The following is an 18382-nucleotide window of genomic DNA, read 5'->3' on the forward strand; positions in this document are numbered from 1 at the left end:
TCACGCAGGCTGAGGGAGGCTAGGCCCTGTCAGTTGATGTCACGAGGAACGTGGGCCCAGCATAGCACATTATTCAATGATGATGTTAGGACAGCGGCTCTTTGGCCCCTTGAGTTTTTAGCAAAGGCCAGCTTAGGAGTACCCTAATTAAGTTAATAACAATGTACCTACCTATATAGTTTAAGTGTAAAAAATTTGGCTCTCAATAGAAATTTCAATCGTTGTACTGTTGATACTTGGCTGTTGACTAATGAGTTTGCCGACCACTGTGTTAGGAGATAATGGAAATTCAGGTATTTTCCTAATTTTTTGTATTGGCAAAAATAAAAATAATTGGAAGGTTTCTAAAGTAGCAAACCTACCAAATAAAACATCTCCGGGATGGCTGTAATTCCCTACCCCCTCTCCCACGGTGACCTCTGGGGAAGCGGGACCCCCAGCAGACCTTGTGGGTGGTCTTTGTTCTTCACTCCAACTCCTGAAATCCCAATGGGGAAAAGTTCTCCTTTCCCCTCTCACTGGTCATGGTGATCCTGTGCCTATGAGAATGGCAATTTTGAGCTACTGTGAGGAAGCCAGTGCAGTGGGAAAACTAAGAGAGAAATTCACTTGTGTAACAAAGAGTCATCTTTAAAACTCTGTTACCTATTGCGTTTTCCTATCAAGTTTAAGGGTTTTAGGCTGTTAGCACATTGCGGGACTGTTTAGGGTTAGGTTAGCTTCAGATTTATAGTCAAACTCTCTGAACCTTAGCTTTCTCATTGTGAAACATGAGGGGACAGGGCTCCAATGTCCCTTCTGTGAACGTCATGAACTAAACCTTTTCATTGCTTTTGGATTGTGTTGATGGAAATAAACACAGTTAACTTGCTAGAAGGCCCAGGATACCTCAGTCTCTCCCCACGAACCGTCTAGATGCTTTAGAAATGTGCTCTTTGGAATTACATACATATCCCAAATAGTGATAGGTAATCACATGTGAGTGTCTGTATGCAAATGTAGTCAGAAGCTGAGTTATATGGATGTAAGGACTTATTCTAGAAATTGTTGTGATAGGATTTATCATCAATATTAGAAGGCCAAAGAACACATTTTCCAGTTGAGGAAAATGGACTTCATTGAGGTTAACTGATTCTCCAAAATCACAAGCTTAGTGAGTGTGTCAGAGTTGGGGCCCAAATCCTAGTGTTAACATGCCCTGTCTCTGTAGCCTCTCTTGTGCACATTGTCCCCTTGTGTCCTGATCAGAGACTTGATGCTCTCCAAGACTCCTCACCTCTTCTGTTTTATTTCATTTTCTTGTTTATCCAATTGAAGCTACATTTGTTTCTCTTGAAATTAATGAAGGCTGTCGATCAAGTGATACAAAGAATAGTTTGAGAATATTGTTCCACTTAGTCTTTTCAGTTTATATGTGTAGCATTAAATTACAGCCAGTTTACAACTAACTACAAATTTACATTTTGTTGGAAACACTGGACAAAAAAGTGCAGTAGCTGGTTTATAAGTTTCCTTGCTCTTTTTTTTTTTTTTTAAATTCTAGAAAGCTCTTCCAATCACACACAATCTTTTAGTCATAATAAAGACTACAAGGTAGCATTGATTCCCCTCATCCCTAAATTTCCTTTCTCAGAACATTTTTTCATTTGTCAGCTCGGTTTTAAAATAGGAACTATCAGTGTGAACTTTGATCCACATTAAGCTGCATTTACACGAAAGCATAAATCACCAGATCTGGGGCTTGGGGCTGTTAAATGCTTTTCTTTCTTGGGCTCTGTGATCAAGAATGAAGAACAATAAAAAGCATGGAGCAAAAGAAGTTTTATGGCAGCTTTGAGAGCAGGAAATTAAGTTTCTTTAACATGCAGTTGGATGAAGGGCTGTTCTATTGCATCTTGGATCACTCAGGCAAGTGAACGTCATTTTATCATTTTAGTGAAATGCAAACTGTAGAAATAGCTCACACAGTTATATGAACAAGGAGGCCACACAGATGACTGCTTCAGCTGTTGAACGGGGGAGCACACTTCCTCATGTGACTTATCTTGAAATGCACTCTTGCATTTTTTTTTTTAAAAAACAACAAAGACTATATATTATGTCTGTAGCCAAGTGTCGATTTCTTACAAAGGCTAACTTGGAATATATGTACAACAGACTAACCTGGCATTTTACCAGAACAACCATCTATGTGTCTTGTTATATATACAGCTTTCTAGACCAGCTGATAAAACATGCAAGGTGTTGTTTCGGATATGTAGAGGGTGTCTGTGTGCAACATGAGGACATAGGGGACCTGATGTCCTGGTGTAGACATGCTTTTTGCATGTGGCTCTTTCACATTTGATAACCTATCAGCAAGGCCAGAGCTATTGTGTAGCAGTCATAATAGTGGTTAAAATGTGTCCAATGAATGGATGAGTTGGTTGGTGACCTACCTATTTAATATGTGCATAGCCTTTGGTTTCATTTTGGCCAGATGCCTAAACTTTTTGAGGTGAAGAGCTCCTTTACTGTTCTCAGGATAGGGGTACGCAGGAGTCATGGTATCACAAGGTCTTGTGCTGGCTGTCAATTTCATTTTCTGGATTAAAGAGACAGGGCTGCAGAGTCTCCATTGAACTCATCAGGGATCTCTCTTTACAAGTTGAACCACTAAAGGACTTGTGCTTTGAAGAAACTGAAATTCTGTTGATGTTGGGCACATTCATTTATTTGTCCGTTTATGTGAATTCTCCTGAACTTTGCAGTAGAACACTTAATTAGGAGTTGATGCTTAATAAATACATGCTAATAATATCCAGTTTATGTGTTTCAGTGTGTATATAATCAAGTTTATGTATTTTATGGATTTGACAGAGTAAGTTAATGTGTTTTAGTAGTGACTTTAATTCATTATGATTTATAAAGTACTTTGAAAACAATTTTAGTCCATTTCCTCTGCTTAGATGTCCAATGAGGCATATATGGTGGTTATTGGAGTTTCTCCTTTGGAAAATACTGTCATTTTGAAAATAAGATTTTATTACAAGTGGTAAATAGCCCTAATTTTGCAAAGCATATTTTATTCACGTCTACTGAGGCTAAAGTTTGTCTGTTGGTGAATTTAGAAGGACATGAAAGCCTGGCTAATCTTCAGGAAACTAGAGCCCTGATAGTTGCTTTCTTTGACAGGAAAAAAGAAAATGCTCACTTTTATTCTGCTTTATGTTTTGGCACCATTAAAACGCTCAGAGCGTATTTCAATTGCAAATGGCATTTGGAAGGGTGATGTATTCTAGAAGGGATGTAAACAGATTGCATTGAAAAGAACTCACAGCAAGCAGCACCACTGCAGTAAGCCTGTCTGTCTTTCAGGTTGACCCCCTGTTTACAGTGCCAGCGCCTCCACCGCCGATTTCCAGCAGTCTCACGCCTCAGATTCTGCCCTCCTACTTTTCCCCGGCTGCATCCAACATTGCAGCCCCGGCCGAACAGCTTTTGGTGCGGACTCGTTCCGTGGGGGTCAATACCTGTGAAGTTGGAGTAGTGACGGAGCCCGAGTGTCTCGGGCCCTGTGAACCTGGGACCAGTGTGAATTTGGAAGGGATCGTGTGGCACGAAACAGAAGAAGGTAAATGCAATTATTTTTATATATTTCCTTGTGCCCGCTTCCCTGTGATGTGTTTTTGTCCACCTGTAAGGGGAATTTGCTTTGTGGTATTCAGAGAGGAAAGAAAAGTGGTTTTTATGCTCTTTGGATTTTTGTTGAAATAACTGTTTGTCTTTTTGTTCATGACTGCTTTTACTTTCAGAATGACTCAGGTGTCCCTGCAAGTGGTTTTTCACTGTAAGTGCTAACAGGAAGGCCTGTGAGAAGCAGGGCGAGGGTTACCCTTTCCCCTAAGAGGTATCATGGAAATTAGAAAGTGACGTAGATCTCAAGTTCCTTTTCTTCTTGGTGTGCCAACTGCTCTGTTTGTCTTGATGTGGTGTCTTTTGTGTTGTTGAGGCTTATGTTTACCTTCTGAATGGAGCCAGGGTTCTTGCATTTAGCGGAGGCCCTCACCGTGATGTGGCTCTGGCTGGTGGGTGCTCAGGGCTGGTGAAGCAAAGGTCACAGGCTTAAGCCCCAGGTGAGCTAGTCACTTCTCTTGTATGGCAAGGTGGAGACCATAGCACCTTCCCTGCCCCTTAAGTCAGCAGGCCATCTGGTAAATGCAGTCCATGAGTCACAGTGAGGTGCAAGAGAAATGGACCAAGATTAATCTATCACTGCTACTGGAAACACAGATCAGACTTATGCCATCCTGATAGTGGATCCAGACCCTGGTGACCACGTCTGCAGCACACAGGCATCCAGTACAGCGGGTTTCAGATGGCTTGTGTCATTAATAGAGGCCAACAGATCATTGAAAACTAGAGAGAGCTGTACTGCTCCTTGGGGCATGGCAGAATAGAAAAAAGATAAGGAAGAAGCTTGCCAGGCTGTACCAGGAACAGAGGAAAAGGAAGACACTGGGGAAACTTTTTCCCTCTAAGCTAGACTGGTCAATGATAAAGGACGTGCCTGTTGTCAATATCATGGTCTTTTGAGAGAAGGGAAAGGACAAGGGTGTGGGTAATAAGAAGGGTCTGAGACTCAAAATCATCATTTAGGTTCTTCTATAACAGGGTTAAAAATTGAGGGCTGAAACTTAAAGGGAAGAAAATAAAATATATGCAAAAAAGGCTGAGTGGATGGGAAAAGGGAATATTGGGAGTAATTGTGGGAAAGAAGTAGTTGAGAGAATAGTTAATAGCGACAAACTGGAGAATGAAAGGAGAGAATAAAAATAAAGAATGAAAATCAGGTGACAGGTGTAAACAATTATCTGAAGGCAGAAAATAGCTTAAGTTGTTTTAAGATAGAAAAACAAATTCTTAGAAAAATCTTTGAGTTCTACATATTACATTAAATATACTCTTATAACCCTAACCGGTTTGGCTCAGTGGATAAAGCGTTGGCCTGAGGACTGAAGGGTCCCAGGTTCGATTCCGGTCAAGGGCATGTACCTTGGTTGCGGGCACATCCCCAATAAGGGGTGTGCAGGAGGCAGCTGATTGATGTTTCTCTCTCATTGATGTTTCTAACTCTCTATCCCTCTCCCTTCCTCTCTGTAAAAAAAAATCAATAAAATATATTTAAAAAAAATAAAAAACATAAACATACTCTTATAGGATATATTTCATAATTAGATAAAACATTTGTAGATAGCGTCAGTAAGGAATAATAAAGATTTAATTATCTAAGAAGGAACCAGAGACGGGAATGAAAGCAGTAGATGTGAGGAGTTCTCTGGTTTGCTCAAATGGAAGTGATAGTTAAAATTTGCTTTTGGCTTTAAAAAAATTGGGGGTTTGGGGGACCCCTCCTCCTTTGTACTTTTAACTGGGAAGCCATTTAAAACAGCACTGTGCAACCACATTAGGAGGGATTGATATAAGAGGAGCGGGAATTAAAATTTCCCCAGCCCTCTTGCCTGTTCAGACCCCATCCAGCGTGAGGGTTTCCAGGTGAGGCGCAAGCTTCTCTCCTTGCCTCTCTTTAGGCTGTGTGAATAGTTCCCCCCACCCCCCCCCCTCAGATTTTCCCTAGAGCAGAAGTGACATCCAAGGGCTTCAAACTGGTATGCTGGTGTGAAATGTATAGAAGAGGACTCAAGACACAATAAGGTCACAGTTCATTAGTTTAGGCGCTGGTTTTTCAGGAACAGAAAAAAGATTTGGGAAGAGTAAGGGCTATACATTTCCATAAACTTGAAAGTAAGATTTTCTTGTACTTGGATAATTTACTCATTGGGGTGAAGCTTTGTCTTCCGCTTCTTAGCTGTGACTTAGCGCTTGTCGTTATTTTATTTATTCCAGTGTGAGCCGGGATTGAATTCCTGCAGTGTGACCTCCCTGGGTGGTAGATGTTGTAAAATTAGCCACAGACTTTCTGGAACAGCTGTAAGGCTTGGGTTATTTTCCACTTTGCTTAGAAGTCTGCTGGGTTTTGACTTTTAACCTTAGCCTCTAATAAAAGATGGGATTGTTTAGAAAAAAAATAGGCGTTTAAAAACTTGATAAAGTTGATATGGAATTCTGCTCCTCGGCGCATGAGCTTAAAGAGCTTTACAGTATTATTATCCAACATCATTATTATTGCTGTTATGTGGCCTCTCCATTTCATCCTCTTCTGAAAAATTCCATCTCCTGAGTCCGGTGGACCTGCTTTGTATGCCGTGATCCATCCCTCCCTTCGGATGTCTTTCCACTCACACGGCAGCCTGATGGCTGGGGAAGCTTTTCACACACAGTCATGGACCTGTGGGCCGCTCCAGCCTTATTTCCACCGCTTCACATTTTCCAGGATTTGGGATGTATGGATGTTCACTGTGGTGACAACAGGAGCTGGAGCTGTTAATAGAGTCATTCTTGCTGAACAAACTAAACTTCTGACCTCCATAGAAGTTAAGAACAAATCTCAATAAAGGCCTAGGTCCGAAGATGTGTGTTTAATGTGCAACCATTTCCAAGAGCATTCCATTTGCATTTTCCCCTCCGGACAGTGTGTTTAAGGCTCTTGTACCAATTTAAAAATTAAACCCACTTGACTGTTAATTTTTCCCTTTCGGGAAGGACAAAGAACAAAACAGAGCAAACACATTTGGAGAGCTGAAGGAGCTGGGTGTGGGGAGCAGGGGAGGAGGAAGTAAGCCACATAGTTTTCTCGCGTGAGCTTCATGAACAAAGAGCAAGTCGAGCAGTTATAAAACTGTCAGGAGCCTTTGACTAATGTCCTGTAGATTGAGTTGAATAAAATCTCTTTCCTGGTGTTTTCATTCGGAGGGTATTGTATAGCGTAGTGTTTTTCACAAACCTAATTTATGTGCATTCATGTGTGTGTGAAGGTTGTATATGTGTGTGTGTTTCAAGATCCGAGAAATTTGGAGAGCTCCTCTCTGCAGTCTTTGGGGGGATATTGAGTGTTCTTGTGATTTCTTTGGATAGTGCTGGGGAACTGCAAGCCTGGAATGTGAAATCCCCACTAAAGACCTAACCTTTTCTTGTGCTTGCAGTTCCTCGTTTGAGGGAGGATACTTTTAGTCACAGACTCTCCCCTTCGTGGTCCCGCCAATGCATGGAGTCTGGTTGCTGAGAACCAAACTGTGCTCAGGAATAAAGTGTTCCCGAGCAGCTTCCTCTGGAAATAATTAGTGGGTTTCAGATCATACTTAATAGGAGAGAAAAACTATTACTGCATTTGGATGTTTAGTTATTCTACTCTGATCTTTCTACTTTAAGGTGCATGCATAGGAGCAATGATGTATTGTACGAAATGACTCACAGATGTTGGAAAGAATTTCCTTAGCATTTCATTCCTGACATTTGGGACACACATGCCTATGTATAGTTATTTGTTTGAAAATTTGCTCTTTTTTGCTGGGGAGAGGGGTAAAACAAAACAGACAAAACATGGTGTATATAGCAATGTGTGTAAACACATATGTGTTGAACTTGGCTTTTAGCTCTTGTGAATGTATTTTCCTTTTGATTTTTATTGAATTACTTTTCTTATTGGGCTTATTTGTGGGTTGTTGTTTTTTTTTTTCTACCAAGAACATACTTGGTGTGGTAGTGTCCGTATTCTCTCTGTCATCCCCGTCCCCTCCACTCTCCTATTGATTAAGCAAAGCCACTGAAGAAAAGGAAGCAAGAGAAAGAAAACTGGCATTTGCCAATGACAACCTTTTAAACATCTATAAGTTACAGGATGGTGGTTCTCAGCTCTGGGCCTGTGAAGCACCTGGAGAGCTTTCATTTTTCATTTATTATTATTTTAAAAATATTTATTTTTGAAAGTATCACATATATCCCCCCTTTTCCCCTCCATTGACCTTTTCTAGCCCATCCCTGCCCCCTACCCTAGGCCTTCACCACCCCATTGTCTGTGTCCATGGGTTATGCATATATACATGCAAGTTCTTTAGTTGATGTCTTCCCACCCGCCCACCCTCCCCTGTTTCCCCTCTGAAGTTCGATAGTCTGTGTTCCATGCTTCCATGTCTCTGGGTTTTTGTTCATCAGTTTATTTTGTTCATTAGATTCCACATATGAGTGAGCTCATGTGATACTTATTTTTCTCTGACTGGCTTATTTTGCTTAGTCACCTGGAGAGCTTTTAGAACACGCTGGTGCCCAGGCACCACCTCCAGGCATTTCCTGGGCCTGGGTTGGCTGTGTGGTCTGGTGGGAGACCTGACATTGGTGTGTTGTTTCAAAGCTCCCCTGGGGATTCTAATGTGCAAACAAGGTTAAGAACCACTGTCTCCAGGGAGAGAAGGGATATCCTGGTCCTTTGCAAGCTATTTCACATTTTCCCTTTAAGGAATTACATGTGTTATTGCCTCATTTTCTTGGGTATGCAATGGAGAGAGACACCTTCCTACTTGACCTCACAGGTAGATACTGCCTGTCAGATGCTGTAGTGTGGCAGGTGAGCATAGTTCTTTAATCACAGTGCTGATGAGAAAGAGGGTCCAGCTTTGATCCTGAACGTGAACTGCACAGAGGTTTGGGGGCTTAATGAACAGCTAACTGGTACCCCGCTTCCGAATGAATCACTGTGGTCAGGTGGACCTCCCTGTTTGCTTCTGCAGTGAGCCAGTCCCAGTTTTTGTGTGGTTTCTGTCGAATTATTTTTTAAATAGTTCAGAAACCCAGAGTATTAAAGAAGTTAATGGGGTAGCAAATAAAGGATTGCATTTGGAGAATCACTGGGGGTTTTCAGAGGGGACAACTTGTGACAGTCTGTGGTTTTTTGAGAAGATGTAACACCTGGTGTGAGAGGAGGAATGCTTGTTTCTGTGAGGCTCTTCCCCTGATGTGCTGCGTGTTTTCCGAAAAGTGATCTTTGGGATTAATGTGTTAAAGGTAATTAACTGGAGAAGTACATGATGCTCTTTAAACCACCAGAGATGTTCTTAAATTCTTTTGCTTCTCCTGCATCTCAAAGTCATAAAGAGGATAAGTGTTTAAATGTGCAGTATAGGGGGTTTCAGGCTAATACATTAACTGGCAAATGATTCTATGTAATTAATAACAGATCTAACATATGGTATTGTTATTCCTATTCTGCAGTATTTACCCACCAACCTTATTACTGACAATAGAACATTCCTTTTCAAATTTTGATTTGAGGAGAGATGAAATATTAATCCAGGCTTACTTGGTATTTTTAGTAACTGAGCATAGAGTTGTTGCAAGACTCTACCAAGTGAAATATTACTACTTATTGAAGTGTTTCCCAGTGACGCACAAAAGGGGAGTAAGATGCCCACTTTTGCTTCTGCGTTTCATCCTACTGGGGATCAAGCCCACAACCCGGCCATGTGCCCTTGACCGGAATCGAACCCGGGACCCTTCAGTCTGCAGGCTGACACTCTATCCACTGAGCCAAACCTGCTAGGGCTTGTCCTGGATTTTGCTTGGCTCTCAGTCCTGCCTGTTTCATGTTTTCCTGATGAGGTCATGTGGCCAACATTTGGATATGACAAGCGATTGTGGGTTTTGCTGGAAAACAAAACCATGGACAGTCACTTCACCTCCTGTCAATTTGAAAAATAAGCTACTATTAGGTAGGATTCAGCTTAATGTTTTTAGACTAAACATTTGTTCTTTTGTGTCATTTGTGTGTATATTTTGGCAGTGACATTAGGTGTTAAGTAACGAAGCATTAAGTTTTAAACTCATGGTGTAAAGGCGTTTTGTTACCCCTTTTGTTGGTTGATATTATAGCTAAACTTATTCTTATATGTGAATACAGAATGTAAGACATTTGAAAACCAAACTTTTCTTCAGACTTAAGTATACGAAAAGATTTAAGAAGTTGTCGCATTAGATTTGTGTGTGTGGTATTGTCTTATTTCCTTTTTTTTGGTCTTTTCCCTGTAAAGGAGTTGATTAGAAAATCTTGAAAGAGTTGTAATATACTTTGACTTTGAACTGAAGATATATTTCCTAATTACAAAATACAGATGGTCCTATTTTTTGCAAAGAATAGCTGTTGGCTCACCTGGGAATACTGATTGAAGTATTTCATTGACTTTCTAAAAATACGATTTTTATAGCAGATTTATTGAGATATAGTTCACATAACATATAACCACCCATTTAAGGCCTACAATTCAGTAGTTTCTTAATGTATTCAGAGTTAGGCACCCATTACCATAATTAACTTTAGAACATTTTCATTAACCCAGAAAAAACCCTGTACCCATTAGCAGTCACTTCCACAAAGCCCCAACCCCCCTTTTATTGATTTTTACATATTTATCCTTACTTGATTCTTCACTGTTATTTGTGTAAACATGTATATTTCAAGAGAAATGATTGATTTGCTGAGCACTTACTATGTGCTGGGCATTGTGCTGGGCTTGCTTGCCAAGTACCGATTGCCCTACTCCCCAGAACAAAATCCAGCGTACCCTATTAACATCTGTATTTTACTAAGGAAGATACACCTGTGCAAGGCAGGCAGCACACCTGATGGGTGAATTTGAGTCAACATTCTGAATTTCTATCTACCACCACTCAAAAGTTCTTGTGTATATCACAAATGGAAAGTGTGAGTTTTTATTTTTAACACAGAATGATAGGAAATTCTTTACAGTTCTAGCATCTGATTTTGGCAGGAGTAATTGAGTCAGCCTCAGCTGGGTTGATGTATACACACCCTCCCTTTCAGCCCACTCTCCTGTCTGCTTCCCAAGTGCACAAATTCCATCTGTTTTGCTCGCTTTTGGATCCCCAGCACCTGGCACAGAGTTAAGGGTGCCATACATATTTGTTGAATGTTGAATAAATTCATGGAACAAAGTGATATAGTTTTATACCTGTTTAAGTTTGAGTAGCGTAGCTTTTCTAGTGAAGAATATGTTGTTTTAAAATTCAGTTTGGCCTAGACAATCTGGAAAATATAGTTCTAGAAATCTACTTTGTCATTGATTTTTTAAAAAAGCCATTATAAAATCTGATTTATTATATTTCAGCTCTCAACCTTGCTATTATTAGCTCAATTTCTACACAAAAGGAGAAATAAAATATTTGGTATGCTTTTTTTCTTCAGTCGTTTATATCTTCAATATGGTTTTTATTTGCTGATTAAAAAAAAAGAATATGTGGTCATTTTAGGACATTTTGGGGGTGAAAAAACCCAAGTAGAAGAAAAAAAAATCGATAGTCTCTCTGAATAGGCAACCACTTTAATTTGTAAGTTTACTTCTTTCTCTGCTTTTGCAATATGTTTGTTTGTTTTTTTAATGTACTTGAGGTCATTTTGTAGATTCACTTTTGAATGTTGCTTTCTCTTTTAATCTTAACATTAAAACATAAGCATTTTTGATGTTTAAAGCATGCTCTTTAAGATAAGACCATTGATAAATATTCTGTGGAATAGATACAAAATTTAATTTAAATTCCTCTAATGATGGATATTTACATTGCCTTCAACTTCTTAGATACATACAACCACTACATAGTATATCTTTGTGCATGAAGTTTGTGTGGTGCTTTGTGAATTTTTTATTATTATGATAAGATTAGTTTTCAAGGAACAGAATTGCTGAGTCAAAGGACACATTTTTTTAAAAATTTAAATTCTTTATTGTTTAAAGTGTTACATATGTCTCCTTTTTCCCCCATTGACCTCTCCCCGACCCCTCCCACTTCCCAGCACATGCCCTCATCTCCCTAGTGTCTGTGTCCATTGGTTATGCTCATATGCATGCATACAAGTCCTTTGGTTGATCTCTCACACCCCCCACCCCTCCCCCTGCCTTCCCTCTGAGGTTTGACGATCTGCTCCATGCGTCTCTGTTTCTGGATCTATATTTGTTCATCAATTTATACTGTCATTATATTCCACAAATGAGATCATGTGATATTTATCTTTCTCCAACTGGCTTATTTCGCTTAGCATAATGCTCTCCAGGTCCATCCATGCTGTTGCAAATGGTAAGAGTCCTTTATTTTTTACAGCAGCGTAGTATTCCATTGTGTAGATGTACCATGGTTTTTTTAGCCACTCATCTGCTGATGGGCATTTAGGCTGTTTCCAAATCTTAGCTATTGTAAATTGTGCTGCTATGAATATAGGGGTGCATATGTCCTTTCTGATTGGTGTTAACACACTGGAGTACATACCGCTTAACTGCTTTCCCAAAAGGTTGTGCCAGTTTCCGCTGTCCTGGGTGAGAAAGCACTTCTCACTTAGCCTTCCTGACTAGGGAGGTTGTAAGTCAGATGCAGAGCTTGCGATGCCCGGTGCCCGTAGCCAGGGTGCTATCCTAGATAGAGCGGGAATGAGACTTTCCCCTTGGAGCAGAAATCAGAACGGTTCAGCCAGAGAAATCAAGTGTGCAAGCGATGTTCTCGAGAGAGCATGTGGCTGGGCTCTGCCCTGGTGGCGGGCTTTGCTCTGGATCATAGAAAGGTTTAGATTCCACTTTTTGCTTGTGTCTAGAAGGACATTTTATAGCCACCCACCCCGAAGTGTAAGAAGTTCAAAGAAACTTTTCGATATGAGGAATTCAAACACCCAGCCGAGGACATTTGTAATAAGCATCCATTCTGAACTGAGAGGAGTCTCAGCCACTCGTGTTTCTCTCTGCAGCCATCTTTCTTTTGGGTTCTGCTCCTTCAAAATAAGGACAGACAAAGGCTAGGATCTTAATAGACAACCATTGCGCCTCATGACTTGTTGATATGTGTAATTTGTCACTTGATGTACTCAAGCAATTTGCAGCCTCTTCCCAGGCATACCCCAGCCCCACATTGACCCCCACCCCCATCGCCTCTTCCCAAGGCTTCTTCCATGTGTAGCTGCCGTAGGAGGAACTATCCATGTAGTTTTAAAAGGTAATATCTACCAAGCATTCCCATATGTACCCTTCCCAGCCCTTATGCTCTCAAATAAGATTGGCTATTATTTCCCTGCAAAAGGAAAATAAGCTATAAAGCGGGAGAAGGCATATCATAGGTTGCAAAAAGCCATTCTCAGCAAAGTAAGTTGGAGGAATTTGGCTCATGGGCACAATTGCAGGGTATCTAGCCACGTCTGATGTAACACCGTCAGGAGACCCAAGAGGGGTCGGATAAAGAGTGATGTGTGAGGTAGGCAAGACCCTTATTGCTCATTTGATCATTAATTGCTTATAGCTGAGTAGGAAATTGAGCAACTATATACACACCACACCCATATGTGTTTATTTCATCATTAAGCCTGTGGCTCATATATGTATTTGAGACACTTGCACAGTATTTCAGTCCGTGGGCGCTAGATATGTGGCTGTTTCCTTTACATGACGCAGTTGGTGTGTCTGAACATTTAGACACTTTGCCTGGGAAACTTTATGGTGCTCTGCCAACACCATCTAATTAGCATCGGCTCATTTAAGTGGTAGATTCCTGTAACTTGCCCCGGTACGCTGATGGAGAAACAGGTCCAGACAGTCTAAATAAAATGACTGTGTGTCCTTTCTGGACTTCTGGTTTCTGCCTAAAATGATCAGCTTTCCTATTTTTAAGTCTGTGCTTCTTTATGGATGTTGTGTGTGTATGAATATAACCAATTATTTTAAAAATATGCTAACAGGCAAATAAACATTGGCTTGTCAGTGTGAGGTTTTGGCTGAAATGTGGGAACCTAATTCGGCTTATAGAGTGAAATGTTTTTTAAATTTAATACTCACCAAATATTTTTACAAAAAATACCCCAAATGTCGTTCTCAAGTACGTATTTCATAAGAAGAAAAAATAGTGGCCCGTGCCTCTGAGGCGGTGCCCGGGTCCCTCTGGCTCCGTGGGCAGCTGGGTCCCGCCAGCTCTCCCGGGACCCCAGGTACATCTGCACAGTTTGCCTGTTGTCACGTAGGTGGCTCTTTGATACCCACGTTGACAGACAGCTTTGGAAGCCAGTCAGGTTGAAAGAGCTGGCTGAGAACATTTACTGTGTCTTATTTCGCTTGAGTAGCAGCACAGGCCAGCTTGTTTAAAGGGGACCAACAAAGACCTCTTTCCACCACCTCCCTCAGCTTGGTGAGAAGACCTAAAAGCCAGCCAGTTCCAGACAGTACCCACAGGGAGCCGCTTCTTTCCAGCACCTTGAGCGTACACACATAAAATTATTTCTTGTCCAAACAAACATGTAGGGGGGTGGATACTGGAAAAACAGAAAAACCGTAATTGGGATTGGGGGCATTGGCTTGGCACCCTCTGGACCTGGAACGGAGCTGGCTGTGGTAAGCAAGGGTGTGAGAGGCGCTTTGAGTTCAGTGCGCCTTTGAATACTCAAGGGCAGACAAATTAGGAGGCCGGAGACTGGAACTGTGACAGCCTCCTTTGCAAAGCTTTAGCACCATATTGAACTTGTCTCTTCCGCAACACCTCTGCCTGGTAGGGCGACTGACGGGCATTATCCTATTCACAGGGAGTTCTTTAAAAATGTGAAGTTCTAAGTTGACAGTGGGACAAATGACCTGGTGGGGTTAGGGAAACGGCGGGTCAGTTTTCAAAGGAGCAGAATGCAGTGAGCTACTTAAAGTCACATTGACTGCACATGAATCTTCGGTGATTCAGAACCACAAAATCCTCAGTCAGTTGCTAGAGAACCTCTGAAGTGTACATCCTCTAGAACATCGCACTTTAAAGCTGGCTTTTGAATTAAATAGCTTCTTAAAATAAACATCATCACTCATACCAGTCCTCCTGAGCTTGCACTTCCTTGCAGTAGCACATTTCCAAGTACGGAATTTCAACAAAGCATGACATATGTTGAGTGTGACTGTTAAGTATTTGAGACTGTGGTTGGCATCACCATCCTCATTTTCTCAAAGCAAGGAAAATGAAGTGAGGGGAATTTATGACCTGGGTGGAAATCAAGGCGGGGTCTAAAGAAGAATCAAATGCCATATAATTTTTTGTAGCTTCAGCGATGGCTTGGGAGGGATCTAGTTGTCTTGTCCACATTTGCTCACCTCGGGGTTTCTGAAGAGGGTGCTCTGGACCATACTGGGCTCCTCCCCCAAGGAGTCACTCAGGCCTGGCAGCTGATCCAACTCTCCTGGGGTCTGGGTGTGGGCTCTTTGATAAGTTCCCACCCCCGGGGTCCCCTATGACTCAGATTTGATTCCCATCCTGACACTGTGATGCACAGGGTCAGAGTTTACACTGCACTTTACCCAAGGGAGGTACAGATACTTAGTCAAGGGTATGTACCTTCAACAAGTGTGCATTTCCTCAGTGGAAACAGTTTGCATATTTGGGAAATTAGAAATAGTAGTCTGGTTTTTACAAAGGTCTGTTGGGGGACCGTTAAGGAGCCTACATTTGTGTTGTTGTTTTACCCCACAAATTCTGGCAGCTTCAACTTGTTGTGGTTCAGTGTTTGGTGTCATTGGCCCATTTATTTCACTCTGTTCATTAATGAAAAGTGAAAAGGGACAGAAAGAGGACCAGGCCAGTTGGTAAGCGTAATATGATTGATTAGAACCCAAATGAAAACATTAAAATTGCTTGAAGGCAGCCAGAGGCTCTCTCCTACGGCACATGAATATTTTGTTTTTTGGTTACTTGAATAGTAGAGAGTATCTGGAATGATAGTACCTGACTAAAAAAACGCATGAGAAGTTATGCACCTTTATAATCCCCCATGATAAGCAGAATGAGCATTTTATATTTCATACAAAATACTGTGATTATTAAGATATTCTCAAAGGGCCTGATTGCATACATCAAAAAGTGCCTGTAATATGTTTATTAAAAATTCTCCTTTATCCTTTTGGCTGCAAGGTTCTAATATCTATCCATCAAGCAGATTTTTAAAAATATATTGTTACAGAATCCTCAAGAGTCTTGGTATTCTAGTTATGACTGCTACTAGACAAACTTTTTGAGAAAAGATGTGTGGTCATGCCATGAGAAAAACCAATTAAAACAAAATTATGTGATTGCTATAACTTTGTGTTTACTTCTTGTATTGGTCTTAAGAGAAGAAAAAAGGGAGACGGGTTGAAAGAAACAGGTAAACTATGTGGCTATTTAACTTCTGTTGGGAACTCCCACTTCCCACCCTCCATCCCCATTTGTCCTAAAAAATCTATGTGTAATCTAATGACCTAATGAAGTTCTTTTAGTGTCTTCCGGTTGCTTCCTCTGCTTCCGCTGACATTCTCCCTTGTTTACTGTGAACGGTAGTGCATTTTATATAAGCTGAATAACATGTTGCAGTTCAGAAATGCCTTTGGATTGTGGGGAGGTTTGATAAAGTACAAGGGAAAGCAATAACCCCAGGAAAAACATTAGACTCCCTGTCAAGAGAACCAGGCAGTCATCTCACTGTTCTCACCATCAAGTTGTGTTTTCTTGGCTTTGGGCCTCATTTTCCTCCATGTGTAAAATGGAGGTATGAAGGTGGGGGCGGGGAATTTGGCATACATAATCTCTTGAAGGTACCTGCAGTTTGGGGGAGCATAGGCGTATGAAGATCATAGAGTGTTCTTGCCAGAATCATTTCAGACTTGAGGGTTTTTGAATAAAATTCTTAGCAAACAGCCTTGATGGCCATACCCTTTATATCACCATCTGGGTTAGTGCCAAGGTGCTGTTGAACAGCGGGTAGGCATGACTTGAGTCTCCAAAAATTTGGATCAATTTCTGGAACTCTTTGTTACTCAGACCCCTTATTGGCCTCGAAGCAGTTGTGCAGTGGAGTGGAGTCTGGTCGGAGCAGCTGACATTTACTTTATGCTCTGATCACTCCAAGGAGGAGGGAGCACCTTGGAGACATTATCTGTTAAGATTCCTAAAATGTAGAATCACAACAGTTTCATTAGCCGGTTTTCAAGTCCTTGGTCCAAAATGCCTGCACAAGCTCCATTGACTTCTAGTGCTACTGTCTCTACCTTGTATTAAGACTCATTATTCATATAATATTATTAACTAATGTCTCCCTTATAAATTTAATTTAAAAAGACTCATCAAGTTTCTTAAAATGCCCCAAAGATGACAGTGAAATGGAGAAATAACTGGATGCTCAAGAGTTAACATACAAGTGTAGTTTAATTTCCTTTTAACTCGATTCAAGTTACATGTGTGTATAGTTAAGGAAGCCACAGAGTTCTACAAGTTCTAACAAAAATCAGTAGTTTCTTAGTCCACCTTTCCCTTCTCCTAGTTTTTACTCCCCAGAAACAACTAACTTTAAACTTTTTTAGCTGTTTTTTTTCTCTATATTTTGAAAACACATCTTTATATGGCTATTTCTTGATGTATTTTTTCAGTTTTCACTATTTTATATTAACTTCGTATTATGGAAGATGATGAGTTAGTTCTCTTACTCCCCTTTCCAACACATATATTTTAATGCCTCTCATTCTCCCAGTGTAGTTAGGAGTTGTATGTTGCTGTGTAACAAATTACTCCAAAGTGTAGTTCCTTAAAACAACACACATTATCTCAGTGTTTCTCTGGGTCAAGGTTCTGAGAGCACCGTCACTGAGTGCTTCTGGCTCAACTTGTCCAATGAGGTTGCAGTCAGTCTGTGAGCCTGGTACCACAGTCAGCTGGGAACTTGACTGGAGCAGGATTCATGTTTAAGTTCACTTAACATGGTTGTTGTCAGGCTTTAATTCCTCATGGGCTGTTGGACTGAGGACCTTAATCCCTTGCTGTCCCACATGAGCCTGTCCCTAGGTTGCTCATGACCTGGCTGCTTGCTTCCCCAGCAAGATCCAGGAGAGAGCAAGCCCAGCGTACTCCAGAGTCGTGGTATAACTTAATATGAGAAACGACAATCCATTACTTCTGCCATTTATTCTATTCATTAGAAGTAAGTCTACCCAAACTCAAGGCGGGAGGGCATCACGCAAGTGTGAGAATACCAAGATACAGGGGTCATTATGGGCTAGCTTACAGGTTGTCTACCACAAGTAATTTTCAGTTAGATCAATATTCATTGTTTCTGTTATGACTATGTTGCTCATATGGAAAATAATATAATAATTAATAAGTGAGAATACAAGACTAAGCTCTTTCTCAGACTCACAGCTGTAAACCTGCCTTTGCCCCACCCTGTGTTATTCACGGCACAGCCATGTACCTTTCCTTTCTCGTTCAGCTTTCTTCCTTTGCCTAGTGTTCCATGTACCCATCACTAATTGAACATAAACTGTCAGGCCAGAAATACAAATCACTCTCAGTTTGTTGCAATGCATCAAGCAATTTATAGATTTTATCATTTGAAGTAGTCTCTGCAGGGTCTTCTGACAGGCTCCAATCGGGACTGATAGCTCGAGCCCTGTGCTGAGCTGTAAAATTCTGA

The 18382-nt window shown here is 40.9% G+C and overlaps 1 protein-coding gene across 1 annotated transcript in view; it reads left to right on the forward strand.

The window, feature by feature from the left end:
- ZNF608 (zinc finger protein 608) overlaps positions 1 to 18382 on the forward strand; it is a 103479-nt gene that overhangs the window by 42197 nt on the left and 42900 nt on the right. Inside the window, exon 2 of the mRNA XM_054714953.1 lies at positions 3358 to 3613. Coding sequence (XP_054570928.1) covers positions 3358 to 3613 — 256 coding nt within the window. The remainder of the gene's footprint in view (positions 1 to 3357; positions 3614 to 18382) is intronic.

The sequence above is a fragment of the Eptesicus fuscus genome, chromosome 4 (assembly GCF_027574615.1).
Source record: "Eptesicus fuscus isolate TK198812 chromosome 4, DD_ASM_mEF_20220401, whole genome shotgun sequence".
In the NCBI taxonomy this organism is placed as follows: Eukaryota; Metazoa; Chordata; class Mammalia; order Chiroptera; family Vespertilionidae; genus Eptesicus; species Eptesicus fuscus.